Below are 14,353 nucleotides of genomic sequence, written 5' to 3'. Positions count from 1 at the left end.
CCGTTCTGTTTCTTGCAGCTCTGCGGCTGTGGACTATTAGGAGTGGGAATATGGCTGTCGGTATCGCAAGGAAACTTCGCGACGTTTTCTCCCAGTTTTCCATCACTTTCAGCTGCAAATCTAGTGATTGCCATCGGGACAATCGTGATGGTGACTGGTTTTCTTGGCTGCTTGGGTGCTATCAAGGAAAACAAGTGCCTACTGTTAAGCGTAAGTTTCAATATCTTTATGGGGTGATAATAAAAGGCTACGAAGGACCAAAAAAAAAGGTGCTGGCCCACTTATCCAAAAACATTAATTTCACTCTCTGGTATGTTAAGCATAAAAACAGTAGCAGATCTGTTATTTTATTGATTTCCCTGGATTTCATAGCTGCTTTTCTTTGTGTTGCATGGCAACCAAGTGTTCCCTGTAAAAAAAATATGACGTTTAGTCCAATAACGCCTTTCATTGGTCCTGCATATGTATAGTCACGCAGATGGAATGTTTCGGACATTTAACGGCACATGGAATGTTTCTAATGTAACATTTATTTACAAAAGTGTTACATTCATCAAGGTAGCTGGAACAGCACCTTTAATATTAGTATTCAACTCTAAGCTTAAATACTTACTCAAAAGTTGTGTGACTTTCCAGGAGTTTGCGTGATCTCTCAGACGTTAAACATTCATTAGGTTTTTTTTATTGCATTGTTTGTATATGTTTTTAAAACTCTATATCATAGAAACCAATGAAATCGTCCCATTTTCATTGAATGGACAACCACCTTCCAGACTATGGTCCATAATCACCTTTATAAAGCATTCCCGTAGTTTCTTATACTGTAGCCTAAAACTATACGACTGTCTGTGATAATACGGCTATAATTTTCTTATAAAATACTCATTTTTTGTTTTTCATTTTTGCAGTTTTTCATCATTTTGCTGATAATCCTTTTGGCAGAGCTGATTATGCTCATCCTCTTCTTTGTGTATAAGGATGAGGTAAGATATATATATTTTATTACTTGAACCTTCTGCCCGTAGGGCCTGTGATTGGTCGCACGCTAACTATGAGACAAGGGAAGACAGGGCTCTATGATGTCATCGTTTACTGCCGTGTCATTATTTTACATGGACACATGAGAACTCTATAAATTGGGTTACCCACAGGGAAACATTATGACATTTTAAAGGGACCACGTAGCTGTCATTACACAATAACTGACGTGTCGCTGTTAAAGAGACGAGAGAGACATTAACAAAGCGACATTGTTATCCGGATTTTAATATTTAAAAAAAAAAAAGAAAAAAATACATTCAGTCTTTGATGAAGCAAGACAAAAAACAATTAGAAAGAACACATTTATTATTTTGTACAAGTACAGATGTTTAATTTTTCCAAATTGGGCTCATAAAACAATTATATTTTTTAAATGTAACAGTGTTTTTTTGCTATTTTCTGTTTTAAATATTCACTTGAAACAAATTGCAAAATAATAAACAGCTGTCGCTAGAATGCATTCTAGTTGCTTGTTTTTTATTAGTTTTGACATTATAAAAGTAGAAAGAGATTTTGTCGATTTTTAGTTCTTTTTTTTTTTTTAATGCTGTCAGCTGAAGAAAAGAAGTCATTTTAGTTTTTTTTACGATCTGTCCGATGTCCCTATAGGAGGCGTTGAGGCAAATGTGGACACGTATATGGAACATTAAAGTTCTCTGATTGATGAATGAATAGTAATGAATGAATAATTTGAAACACAAAGCCCTGGTTTGTCAGGCCTGCCACATCTTTTTACATCATGTTTAGCAATTGGAAATGGTCTTTAATCTGACATAAAACCTCATCAGCTGAAACCACCATTCTGTTAGGGTAACTATTGAAGCTACATGACACAGAACGTGATGGCAGCTCAAAAAAGCCACCAGACCATATGTGCTTCTCATCAGAATTTCATACTCAGTAACCCAGCGGCCGTATGCGATGGCCGCCAAGTGATGGGAGCAGCGTGAGGGGTGAAAGCTCCGCCCCCTCGCACTCACCTTTCACCCCTCACGCTGCTCCCATCACTATGCGGCCATCAGACTGCTGGAAAACTTATCTAAACGGCCGCTGGGTGCTGATGCTGCCGGCCGGCGCTTCTTTAATACTTTATTTATTTTTAATATGGCAAGCCGATCCGGCATATTAAATAAATAAAAAAAAGGATTAAAGTAGCTCCGGCCGGTGGCATCAGCACCCAGCGGCCGTTTAGATAAGTTTTCCAGCAGTCTGATGGCTGCATAGTGATTGGAGCAGCGTGAGGGGTGAAAGGTGAGTGCGAGGGGGCGGAGCCACTTCACTTGACTTGCCCCCCAGGCCTTAGGCTGCCAGCCCTCCCCTGTGTATGGTAGCTTCGGCCAAGAACTACCCATGGCCACCTGAGCCAACAAGACCTCCACCATCAATGGACAGAGTGGATGGCGTTGAAGAACGTGTCCTCATGAATGTATGAGATAATGCCTCACTCTTTGTAACTTTTAATAATATATCTGAAAAAGAGCAACGTCCCCATATAAAAGTGCGTAGAATAAATGAAGCAATAAAAAAAACAGAGAAAAAATACAGCAAATTTGATTTTTTTGCTCATTACCTGTCTTATTGCTTTTAAGTTCTTGCTTGGGAAGAATAAATACCATTGACATAGCAAATTCACCTTTTTTGGATTATTATTGATTTGCCTTATGGTTAGGAAAGGAGCATTTGCATATCAAAGCAAAAGAATGTTTACAGGAATGTCTTATATGGGGGAAAAAAAAAAAACAATTGCCACAGCATCTAAGAGGATTTGATGAACTAATGATGCTGGCAAAAAAAAAACTTCAAAGATTTTGAAGTGTTTTTCTTTTATTAAAAACAGTAGAGTGGGTAACGAAGGAAGACATAATGGGTCCCATTAAGACCAATTAAAACTGTTTTATATCTAGTCAGAATTAGAAATCAAAGATCATGGTTGAAAGAAGAGTTTGGAAAATATACGCAATCATTCTATTTGCTACAGGGTCATTAATGAAGATCATGGTAGGAATATTTTAATGTCTAAGGTTTAACATAACTTCCTTTGGCCAGTTTTAGAATCCATGAACGAGTCATTCTTTAAAGGGTTACCTTGGATTCAGTGCATGGTCAACTAATCAATGTTCCTTGCATGGCCTGTCTAATTCATGGAGACGCTCTAAGTCATTTAGTTCTATGTATAATTTTTTAATTATTATTATTATTATTTATTTATTTATTTATTATTTATTCTCGGGATTGTGACACATTTTGGCCAGCTAAATTTCTGTGTAGCCTCTCCATACACAGCACGATTCACCAATCTATCTCCCACAAACTGGAAGACACTCGCAGATAACCCCCCTTTTTTGAAGGTGACCTTTCAGTTGATTAATCCATCCTTCACTGGTAAATGACATTGACCCCAGTCCTTTTCTTAACAGTGACAGTAATAGACTTTGACAGCATGTTTTCATTCTACTCCTAACAAGAAAATAACATTCGTCAGAAGTAGAACGTCTTGAATGATCCAGTCTCAGACTTCAGTCAAATTTTGGGATCAAATAAGTACCTGTGCACAAAGTCCATGATGTGCCTCATATTTTTTTTATTATTAATGGGAAATAAGGGTAAGATTTAGCTTTGATACATATCCACAACATGGTATTTTCTTTTCTTGCCTGAGAAAATATAAATAAAATTATATTCTGTATGGAGAATTTTGGTTGTTCTGTTCCACCAAGTATATTACTCATGGGAAGCGATAAATGCAACTAAGTTAAGGTAGAACTTTGAGCCATGGTTTTAAAGTGCAATGGAATTCTTTAACACCTTAATGACAATTGACATGGCAGGCACGTCACGGAAAAACATGCAGATAATGACAATGGACATGGCCTTAGAAAGCAATCAAGAATATCAAGACCAGAAAGGGTTTGATTCGGTTTCAGGAGCAATCACAAGCGCCATATTGGAAGACAGCATGACTTTCCCAAGATGGCGGCACCCTTCTACTGGCTAAAACCAATGACAGTAAAAAGGTTCCAAGAGGGTCTGCCCAGGCCCTCCTGAGACCTCTGAGCCCCCTCAACAGCTACCACGATCATAAGGGGAACCATCCAGTTTAAATGTTAAGTGGAGTTTACCATTCAATGTGTATTAAAATCCCATCCCAACGATATTACCGACTGCCATCCATGAATAATATGTGAATGATCGAGAAAGTGAGAAGAATTAGCATATATTTGCTATTATATCTATAGTTGCATATATGCATCAGTCAAAACAAGCTGATTTCCGGGGATTTAACCTTTTTAATATTGTTACATGTCTATTAAAATATAAATAATTTTTCAAATATAGATAATGTATTAAAATGCATTAAATAAAAAGAAAAAATTCACATATTAACAAAATGTAATAAAATGTATAATTAAACTTTATAGAATATATATATATATATATATATATATTCTATAAAGTTTAATTATACATTTTATTACATTGTGTTAATATGTGAATTTTTTTATTTTTATTTAATGCATTTTAATATAATATATATATAATTAATATAATATATATATATATAATTAATATAATATATATATAATTAATATATTATATATATATAATTAATATATTATATATATATATATATATATATATATATATATATATATATTTATATGTTTCATATAAGGACAAAAGATGCTTAAAACTATAAATTCGACCAATTTGGGAGAAAAAAAAAGTCATGGTATCCAGATGTTTAATGTCCAGAATCAGGGTGAGATGCTCAATTGGTTTTTCATTTGGGAGAATTTGGTTCACAGAACTTACATTAAATCCGCTCCATTGCACTTTAATTGAGTCTTACTCCTCTGACTACGCTGCAATCGAGACCATTTTAAAATGTATTAGCATTAAAGAAGTGTAGCTTGCATAAGATTTCGGATAACCCGCTGCCCTTTTTTTAAACAACCCGTTGTTCTATAAACTCATCCTTGGAAGAAAAAAAAATCATCCAGCCACAGTTCATATATTTGACTTTGTCATGATGTTTAAAGGTCACCCCTATCTTCATTTTTACAACTATATTTATGTGCCTAGTGGGTTTAAAGGAGGTTTTTTTTTTTATATTTTTTTTTTTTGGTCTCAAAGGTCAAATTTTTTTTTTATTCATCCCTGGAAGAAATCATTGAACCGTAATTAACTGCTTCTGGAATTCATAAATCAGACTCATAAATCATCTGTACTTTTTTCCCTCTTGATAAATCAACCAGTGGCTTTTCCTAATTCATTTCGGAATAGGGTTGTATAAATTATAATGTAAAGTAGTAAAATAAGACAATGGCGGATGAATTATGTGCTGTTACCGTTTATTGGAGTCATTCCTTTGACAGAAACATAAAAAAATTGAAAAAAAAAATACTAATAATTTGAGAATTGTTTAATTTTGTTTTGTTTATAGCTAATTTTACAGTCTACACTATTATTCTTTTAAAAGTTTTTCCTATCTGCTTACGTAATCATTACATTACATCATAGTGCTTGTCTGCTTTCAAGTATTTGCATCTTCTCATATTTTAATTCTTTTTTTATAATGGGCAAAAGCCAAAAAAGAGGTCTTCCGAAGTACATATTGTAAGACTCACTTTACGCTATCATTTTCCAGAATTTACAATTTCAAGATGTTTTTTGGGAAATTTTCACACATCAAAAAATGTAAATGTCACAAGAGGAGGAAGCTAAACTTTTCATGCATTTCTTTTCATGGGGGGGGTGTATAGGATGTGACATTCTGGAGGGTCTTTTCAGCTTAATAACCTGGTTCCTTTGATGGACAGCATGCCAAGGTTTGGGTTTGAAGGACATTAGGACATCTAGAGTATGGGTGGAACATCCGTGAACAAGTAAAACCAAGTGACCATCCCTAGTCGTAACTCGTGCCAGCATTCAAAAGGAGGTGGTTCTGATCTCTTGGCATCATAATTCTTGGTGGTCCATTATTCCACATTTGATTTTAAGTCTCCAAAGTCAAGTTTAAAGCCTCAAGTATCACTTCATGTCACTTAGGTCCAAATGTCTGATGGGCAACTCGTGGTAGAAAATGTTTAAATCCACCATCTATTGATGCTTTATAGGGTCTGTTCCATTAACCCATTACTTCTGCTTTCTAGTATAGTAGATACATAATAATAATATAATAATAATAATATATTTTTTTCTTTACTCTGAAGTTTTAATCAAATAAAACCAACAAGCGTTAAATTCCAAAGAATAGGTGGGACGCTACCTTAAGTAATATAGTTGTGACGTGAAGCTGTGTTACGGCTAAAATAATATATAAAAAGTTTTTTTTCCATTTGCAAGGGATGTTGCTTAGAAAAAAATCTCCTTTTCTGTGTACTTATTCCACTGTGTTTTTGTTTTTCTCCCATAGATCAACGAAAATGCAAAGAAGGATCTGAAAGAAGGTTTATTGCTTTACAATACGGAAAATAACGTTGGACTGAAGAACGCGTGGAACATTATTCAGGCTGAAGTAGGTTCCTTGGTTCTCCTATACGCGTATATTGCTTCTCAAAGAACAATTTAACAATAGAATAAACTGATTAAAAGATGATTTAAGCGCCGTTCCGTTCATCTCATTCGGAGCAGATACACTTCCCACTTTCTATGAAGTATAGATTATTATTACCAGCGATGAAAGGCAAATTAAAGTTCCTTTCTTGGTTGCGATGAGGCAAATAGTAAGTTAGTAAGTAAAGGTTAAGTAGCTGAACTTCCGCCGTTTTGAACTTCATTAACATGCGGAATGTTGAAATTTTTGCACATTTCCAGTTGGCTGCCCCGTATTCTAATTAGTCAGTAGGCCAAGAAGAAAAGTTTACCAACTCGACCCTTCGTGTATAATAATAATAATAATAATGTGTATAATTGTGAATATATCAGCCTAAGTCCCATTAAACGGTAAGCACAAAGACCTCTACTATAAACGCGGACAATTTATGGGGTCGATGCACTAGATTAAGAGTGCAAAAGTACTTACCGGTACTTTGGAAGTAAAAGCAGCCAATCAGCAGCAGAAATAGAGCTCCGATTGAAATAAATGGGAGCACTTTTTTTTGCATATGTGTGGCAGGGGTCTCATTAGCCCCCCTCGGGCAGCAGGAGAAATGGTGGACAGATGGGGAATAGGGAAAAAGGGGAAAAAGCATATGGCGTATTCTGCAAAATCCTTCCATACATTTGTAGTAGGACCACATGATTATTTAACCCTTAATGACAAAGCCCGGACACGTACGGGCTCAAAATGCATTGTTTTCAATGGGTTTAGGGACCGCCCATTGTCCTTAAGGGGTTAAAGAGTGCATACGATGGCTGGATGTTTCTCTTGAAGAGCTCACACGAGAATTCTTCCATTTCTGTGTTTTCTTTCGACTCTCAACGTAACACCTCCGAATGTCAAAGAGCAATTCCCGGTATATTTTCACTTCTCGCTGCCATCCATCATAGAGAGATGATGAGGAATAACGGCAGGCGGCTCTCATAATTACAGCATATTATTTCACAAAACGGCCAAATCATAATCTGTGTATTTCACACAAAAAAAGAAGACGTTTCTGAACATGAAGCTGTTTTTGTGCCTGTAGTTAGATATAAATATATATATTTTTTTACATTTATTTTTTAATGTAGATGCAGTGCTGCGGAGTTACAGATTACACAGATTGGTATCCGGTAATGGGCGACAACCGCGTTCCAGATCGGTGCTGCATGGAGAATTCCCAGGACTGCGGTCACAATTCCACCGGTTTAGTGTGGAAAACGGTGAGTCGAGACTGTCCATCCTGCGTGGTTTTATTCTGGTTATCGGCTGTGAATCTACGAACAATTACGTACTTCGGAGTTTGACTAACCTAATTAGTTAATTGTTTAAAGTTACGTTACATTTTAATAGAATTTTTTCTTTAAAAAGAAATGTAGTTCCACCAGGCTGGCGAAATCCCCGTTGTATGGCTACCTTCTTTGTGGCTATCCCGTAACAGATAAGTATTAGCCCAAGTAGGCCGATGGGTAGTCTATCCTACAGACACTTCACGATTTAGACTTCTCTATACCTTGCAATGTATATCGTTGGCCGTCACAATGATGCGGTAATTATAGAGTTAATGATAGCTGTACTAGTTGTACAGCTATCATTAACTCTATAATTACCGCATCATTGTGACGGCTCTAGCGGACAGACATTATTCTTTGACACTCAAATGAATTAGTGGAATTTTGGATAATAATAAGGCATTCTGTAGTTACTACAATTAGAAACTGAAACTTGTTTTTTTTTTCTTTTTTATACATTTTACAGGGTTGCTACGAGAAAGTGAAGATGTGGTTTGACGACAATAAGCACGTTCTTGGCACAATCGGAATGTGCATCCTCATAATACAGGTACTTTCTTTTTTTCCCTTGATTTATATTTCATATAATATGAGTCTTTTCCTTCGATTTTATGGTAATCTTCGTAGGTAAGCTAACCCCCCCCCCGAGAATCATTGTCTGCGCCTTTCCGTCACATGCTGTTCGTCTTGTTTTTTTTTCCCAAAATAGGTCACTTGTCTTGGCTCATTTTAATTTGAATTCATCCACCAGTCTGTCTGCCCCTAAGGTTTTTGTCTTTTTCTTCTTTTTTTTAATGTAAAACTATGACAGCGAATACCCAGTAACGATAATTAACAACCCTGAAACAAAGGCCCTGCTGAGTTAAAGTTTGAAATATATATATAAATATATATATATATATATATATATATAATATATATATATATATTAAAAAAAATATAATAATATATAATATATACTGATTTTAAAAATATATATATTTTCAAGATAATAAGACCAATGTTTTTTCTTCCCAAATGTATCCATCATAAAACTATTACATGGCCTCTAGGTGGAACTTGACTTTTCCTATTATTTACCAGATTTTATACAGGTTCTTTCCATGAACTAGCTTTTTTTAACCCCTTAATGACAAAGCCCATACATGTACGGGCTCAAAATGCATTGTTTTCAATGGGTTTAGGGGCCGCCCATTGCCCTTAAGGGGTTAAACTTTGTTTTAAATCTGTATCAAAGAGGTTAGAAGAAATGTGCATTTTCCTAGAGCAAGGCTGCTTGAGGTTCGCTGTTCATAAGTCCTTTGGAGCTTCATTTAAGAGAACTCATTAACCCTTTAATCCGACTTGCCTATGTGATGAAATTACATGAGTTTGAAAGCAAAAGGGAGGCTTCTACAACCTTCACCGGTCCAAACCGTTCTATGGATACAACGACTAAACATAGAACAGCTCCTACTTTGGACACGGAGTCCGCACGTCATTGAAGCACGTTTCACGGTGAAGTCTTCAACGGTGCTGCGGAAAACATTATGAAAAGAGTTCAGATTTCATAAGGGACCTTGGGATCGGCTCGTATCTCACTTTGTTCAGGATACAGAGACAATGTTCTCAACAGCCAAGGTCACCTCCTTTTTTAATTAAATATCTCGAAGCGTAATTAGCACTTATCTCTAAATGTGTGCATAGATCACATGGCTACGGCTCTTCTCCAGCTGGTTGATGAGCGCTCAGTGCTAAGACCGAATGGGCCTTATATCATTTTTTTTAAAAAGGTTTTTTTTTAACTTTCAAAGTTGTTTTTTTTGTTAAAAGCTTTTCCCCCGATTTTTTTTTTTTGTTATTCCAAAAAATAATAAAATTAATAGGAATAAAAAATAAATTACTCAAAAATAGGAAAAAAATTCTATAAAAATTACCAAATGCATTTTCAGGATAATATTTTTACAAATAATATAGTTAAACGTGTGCATAATGTGTTTTTTTAAATACTTAATCATAAACATATCCAAAGTTCAGTCATATTTAGTATTTTTGATTGACCTGTTTTTTTTTTCATTTTGTTTTATAAATTTAATGATAAACATACTCAAAAGGTTTTTTGTTTTTTTTTTTAGAATTTTTGTACCTTAGAGATATTTTTTTTTTACAATTGTATGCCGGTAAAAATGTTACTTTTTGCTTTGCATACACCAATATCTGGTAACATAGTAACATACTACTTTGGGTTAGTAATAGTACTAATGACTTCATAATAAATATTCGTGAAAGAAGATGATATGACATCATAGTGCACCGAGATCTGAAATGATGTGGTTTAGAAATCCCATTCACTCTTAAGCCGCCTTAGGAGCTCTGGAATTTGCTAAACTGCAAATCCCAGGACTCCGAGCCAGACCTTCAAAGATGGACTCTCGTGTTTGAACGCCACACCTGCCAGGGAATAGGGTCAACGGGTCAAACAGCGAATTGGAGGGACTCACATACTTCCTCGGCCCTGTACATTCAATTACTATTTCCGTTATTGATGTTGAAGACTTGAGGACTTGACTTTGCCCAGGGTGACGGCAAGACGAGTCTGTGGATTTATTCTAGGAACCTGTATTTCAGCAAATCAGTTCTCCAATTACAAAGAATATGGATTTTCTCCCCTGCCACACTTATATATTATATATATCCAATTACCGAGATGACTTCACCCTTTGTCATTCATTTTGATTATGTATTACGCAGCTCCAGCGCTTTCACCTTTTTTTTATTAAATACATTTATAGTAAAATACCTGAAATAACATCAGAACTTTAGATAATTAATTGCGCAGGGAATTCAGTTTTGATATTCATTTAATCTGTTAGGGAGGGGGGTCTTTGGTCAGATCCTTGTCTACGACGCTAGAGACCCCATCTCTAGAACAAAGCTGATAGAATTGTATTGAGATAATGGTAGACAAGAGGAACGGCCTTCCTGCAGAAGTGGTAGAGATGAATACTTTAAGGCAATTTAAACACGCACGGGTATTACATAAGGTTAAGTCAGACTTGAAAATGGGAGAAATGCTAGGAAAAAAGACTAGCATTTGTAAAAATGTATGTCTGCCTTGAGAGGGTGACGCATGGGACAGCCTTCCAGCAGAAGTGGTGGAGGTTAGTACATCGAGGGAATTCCAACATGGATTGAATTGTCATAAGGCACAGACAAGGTCTTGCGTTGGATAGGGAAATGGGCAGATTAGATTGTCCAAATGGCTCTTATTTTCCTGCCAAATAATAATTTGTTTGCCTGTTTAAATAATATAAGTAGAGGCACCCAGTGGGTTAATTTTACTATGATTACCAGCGGCACGACCAGAGCTCTAATTATCATTTATTCAAATGGTCCAAATAAATTATGCAGCGGTCAAATAAAGACGAATCCAAGGTACACGGCAGACGCAAGCCAGGGACAATTAAAATAACTCGTTTATACAAGGACTAGAATAATACAACAAAAAAAAGAAAAACATTATTTTGTTCATGCGCCCCCACCACCAAATTATCCCCATCTAATGAGCGAATAACTAGGATTTTAATATGCTTTGACAGCGCGGATCTCATTAAAAAATGCCCATCCGACATCATCCAGTATTCTAGTTTTCAGATACTCTGTATATATATATATATTTTTTAAATATTATTTTTCTAAAGGTGTTCATTTTTTTTTATTTTTTTTTTTGACGTTCACAATTAAAAAAAGGAGATACATATACAGAGAGAAAAAAAAGTGATCTTTCGGAAAGATAACTAGACAGAGGGAAAAAAAAAGATTTGGACGGTCTAATTATCTCTTGTTTAGAAAAGGAAACGAATGCGCTGAGAAAAGAAAAAAAAATAATGAACTGTCCTAATCTTTTGAAAAGAGCAGCTCTGCTGAGCTTTACGAGTATAAATAAAAACATTTTTTACTGATGTTTTTGTGACATCATTATACCGTACAGTATGTAAATATTTTTCCAGAGTCATTTGCATACTGGGCTGCCTGGTGATGTAAGAAAATACATGGATAGCGCCAACAGACAAAACCCTGTTGGCCCATCTAGTCTTTCCTTTGTTAATCGCTTTATACTCTTTATAATAAAAATTACAAGAATTGTTAATAATATGTGCAGTAGTATAAATACCTTTGGGAAAAGGCAGTCTCTGTCCCCAAGAGCTTACAGTCTAAGTATGTATCTACACATTAGCAATATTCTGTTTGAAAATAGATCTTTTTTTAAAAAAAAATAAAAAAATTAATACGTGGACCTGTAACTTTGTTTCCACTTTCGAATCCTTACTCTCTCGATCTATACATTTGCTATGACAATTTATACATTTGTTTTATGCGTAGTTGACAGATTTGATTTATAGAAACCCAAATATATTCGGTATATTTTTTTATCGCTTTAACAGGAGGTTGTCAGGCGTTTGATAATTATCCAAAGATTTCGCAATATTTTATAATGACACATTTTGAAACTTTACCGCTCAGCTGTTCGAGTTTAGCGGCAGGTATAATAGCGTTCAGCCTTTATGAGCAGGGAATGATAGTCATCTCCCTGGCGATCCCAGGTTTCATCATTAAGATTTTTATTCCTTCTTGAAATAGTAATACTATTAATAAAGTAGATTTAGTAGTGATGGGCTGAAAGGAATCATGTTACTCATCATGGACAGATGACGTATAGCTAGAAAAAAATACGTAAACAAAAAAAACAAAAAAAATAGTATTTTTATCTCAGAAGCATGTCTAGGACTTTAGTGACCATGTAAGCAGAGCATTTATGACGGGAACCGAAAAAATTGATGTTGAAACATCAGTGGGGAATCGGACTTGGATACGTGCCCAAAACAATTGCTTGCTTTGATTGTATGGTATGATGGCCAGTTGGCACTGGTCCAAACTGTGGATGCCACAGGGGGATGTGTCCTGGTAGGAAGCTCTTCTTCTGCCGAGACTAGAGGGGAACTTGGTTCTGAGGACTTTAAAAACAAGTGGACCAAGTGAAACATGTGGACCAACGGTATGCAGGTGATGAGGTATTGGTATACATGGAGGCATCTCTATGACCTTCACTCATCCACCATATCTGCCTAAGGTTGCCCAACTCCAGTTTTACCTGATTTAGTCAAATTAAGGTAAAGGACAAACAGTAGTTCTCTGTTTTCTTGCGTGTGAGTATGTATCAAACATCTAACATGATTGTTCCTTTACATTTTCCTTTTAGATCCTTGGCATGGCCTTCTCCATGACACTCTTCCAGCAAATACACAGGACTGGTAAAAAATACGACGCCTGAGGTCTTCTACAGGACAATTGCATCAACATAATTTGCCATAAAAAAAAAAAAATGAACAAGGCCCAAGAAAGAAAAACAAAAACCGCAAAAAAAAAACACTGTCCCGAACCCCGAAATGCGTCCCACTAACCCGACTTCGTTACTTGACTCATGTTTCTGCGTTATTGCATTTTGCTATTAATTTGCCAAAGAAGGAACTATATACAAAAAAAAAGTCTCTGCCGACCTGCTCTAACAATCTTCTTGAACTCGAAAGAAGAAGCTTTGCTTACTGATACGCTTAAAACTTTTACCAGTACGATACGGATGATAAGCTTTGGCTTCGGTCAACAGAAGACAACGAAGAGGAAGACGTTACAGCCATTGATAAACCGGTAACCAAACTCAGAGGCTGCCGGTTTGCATGGATGGACTGCGATTTTTTTTTTTTTTTTTGTACTTAACTGAATATGTTTTGTTACTGACTTAGATTAGTTCTAGCAAACTCATTTACGTGTATTTTATTTTTTTTATTATTCATCCTATTTTAATCCAAAAAAAAATACCGTGTGATCTCAAAAGGATGCGGTCGACGTAAAAAAACAAAAATGATTACTTTTACGTTCAGAGACATGAAGGGGAACGGGAGCGCTTCGTTAAGTATCTGATCTTCAAATACCCCCCGTTGGTTTTTGAATTGTTTTCCTAAGGTAGGTGGCGGTGTTTTGGAGAAAATGAAGATATTCTGGATTATGATGAACTAGAAGTAAAATATTTTCACAAATCATTTGAATTTTCAAGATTTTCCTAAATACCTACAGCCGTTATTATTATTATTATTATTTTTAATGGGCATTTGTGATAAGGGCATTTTCATGGCGATACCCACTTGGTTAGGGGGGGGGTCAAGTATGTTTTTGATATTAAAATGTAAGTTAGAATTCCGGGGGTAGATTCCGAAGCAACGGCATGCTGGAAAAAAAAACCAGTTCCCAAATAGTCTGAACAAAAATACATTTAGAGGTGGGTGGCCTCTTCTGACCTACTCATCAGTGAGATTTCTTCTTACCCAAGACTTATGCCTTAGACAGGGCCCACTCAGTCCTTCTTGGCAGTGAAACTTGCCAGTGTAGGCCCTTCTCAATG

General features: G+C 35.8%; 1 protein-coding gene across 2 annotated transcripts in view; it reads left to right on the top strand.

Moving 5' to 3' along the window:
• The window catches only part of TSPAN9 (tetraspanin 9), a 153,951-nt gene extending 139,957 nt beyond the window's left edge, over positions 1 to 13,994 (top strand). For both annotated transcript variants that reach the window (XM_053465674.1, XM_053465673.1), the window contains 6 exons: positions 19 to 210; positions 909 to 983; positions 6,458 to 6,559; positions 7,717 to 7,848; positions 8,384 to 8,467; positions 13,157 to 13,994. In XM_053465674.1, the coding sequence (XP_053321649.1) occupies positions 19 to 210; positions 909 to 983; positions 6,458 to 6,559; positions 7,717 to 7,848; positions 8,384 to 8,467; positions 13,157 to 13,228 (657 nt within the window). In that variant the 3' untranslated portion in view covers positions 13,229 to 13,994. The remainder of the gene's footprint in view (positions 1 to 18; positions 211 to 908; positions 984 to 6,457; positions 6,560 to 7,716; positions 7,849 to 8,383; positions 8,468 to 13,156) is intronic.
• The last annotated feature ends 359 nt before the right edge of the window (positions 13,995 to 14,353 follow it).

This window comes from Spea bombifrons, chromosome 4, assembly GCF_027358695.1.
Source record: "Spea bombifrons isolate aSpeBom1 chromosome 4, aSpeBom1.2.pri, whole genome shotgun sequence".
NCBI lineage: Eukaryota > Metazoa > Chordata > Amphibia > Anura > Pelobatidae > Spea > Spea bombifrons.
This window is presented reverse-complemented; position numbering and strand designations above follow the sequence as displayed.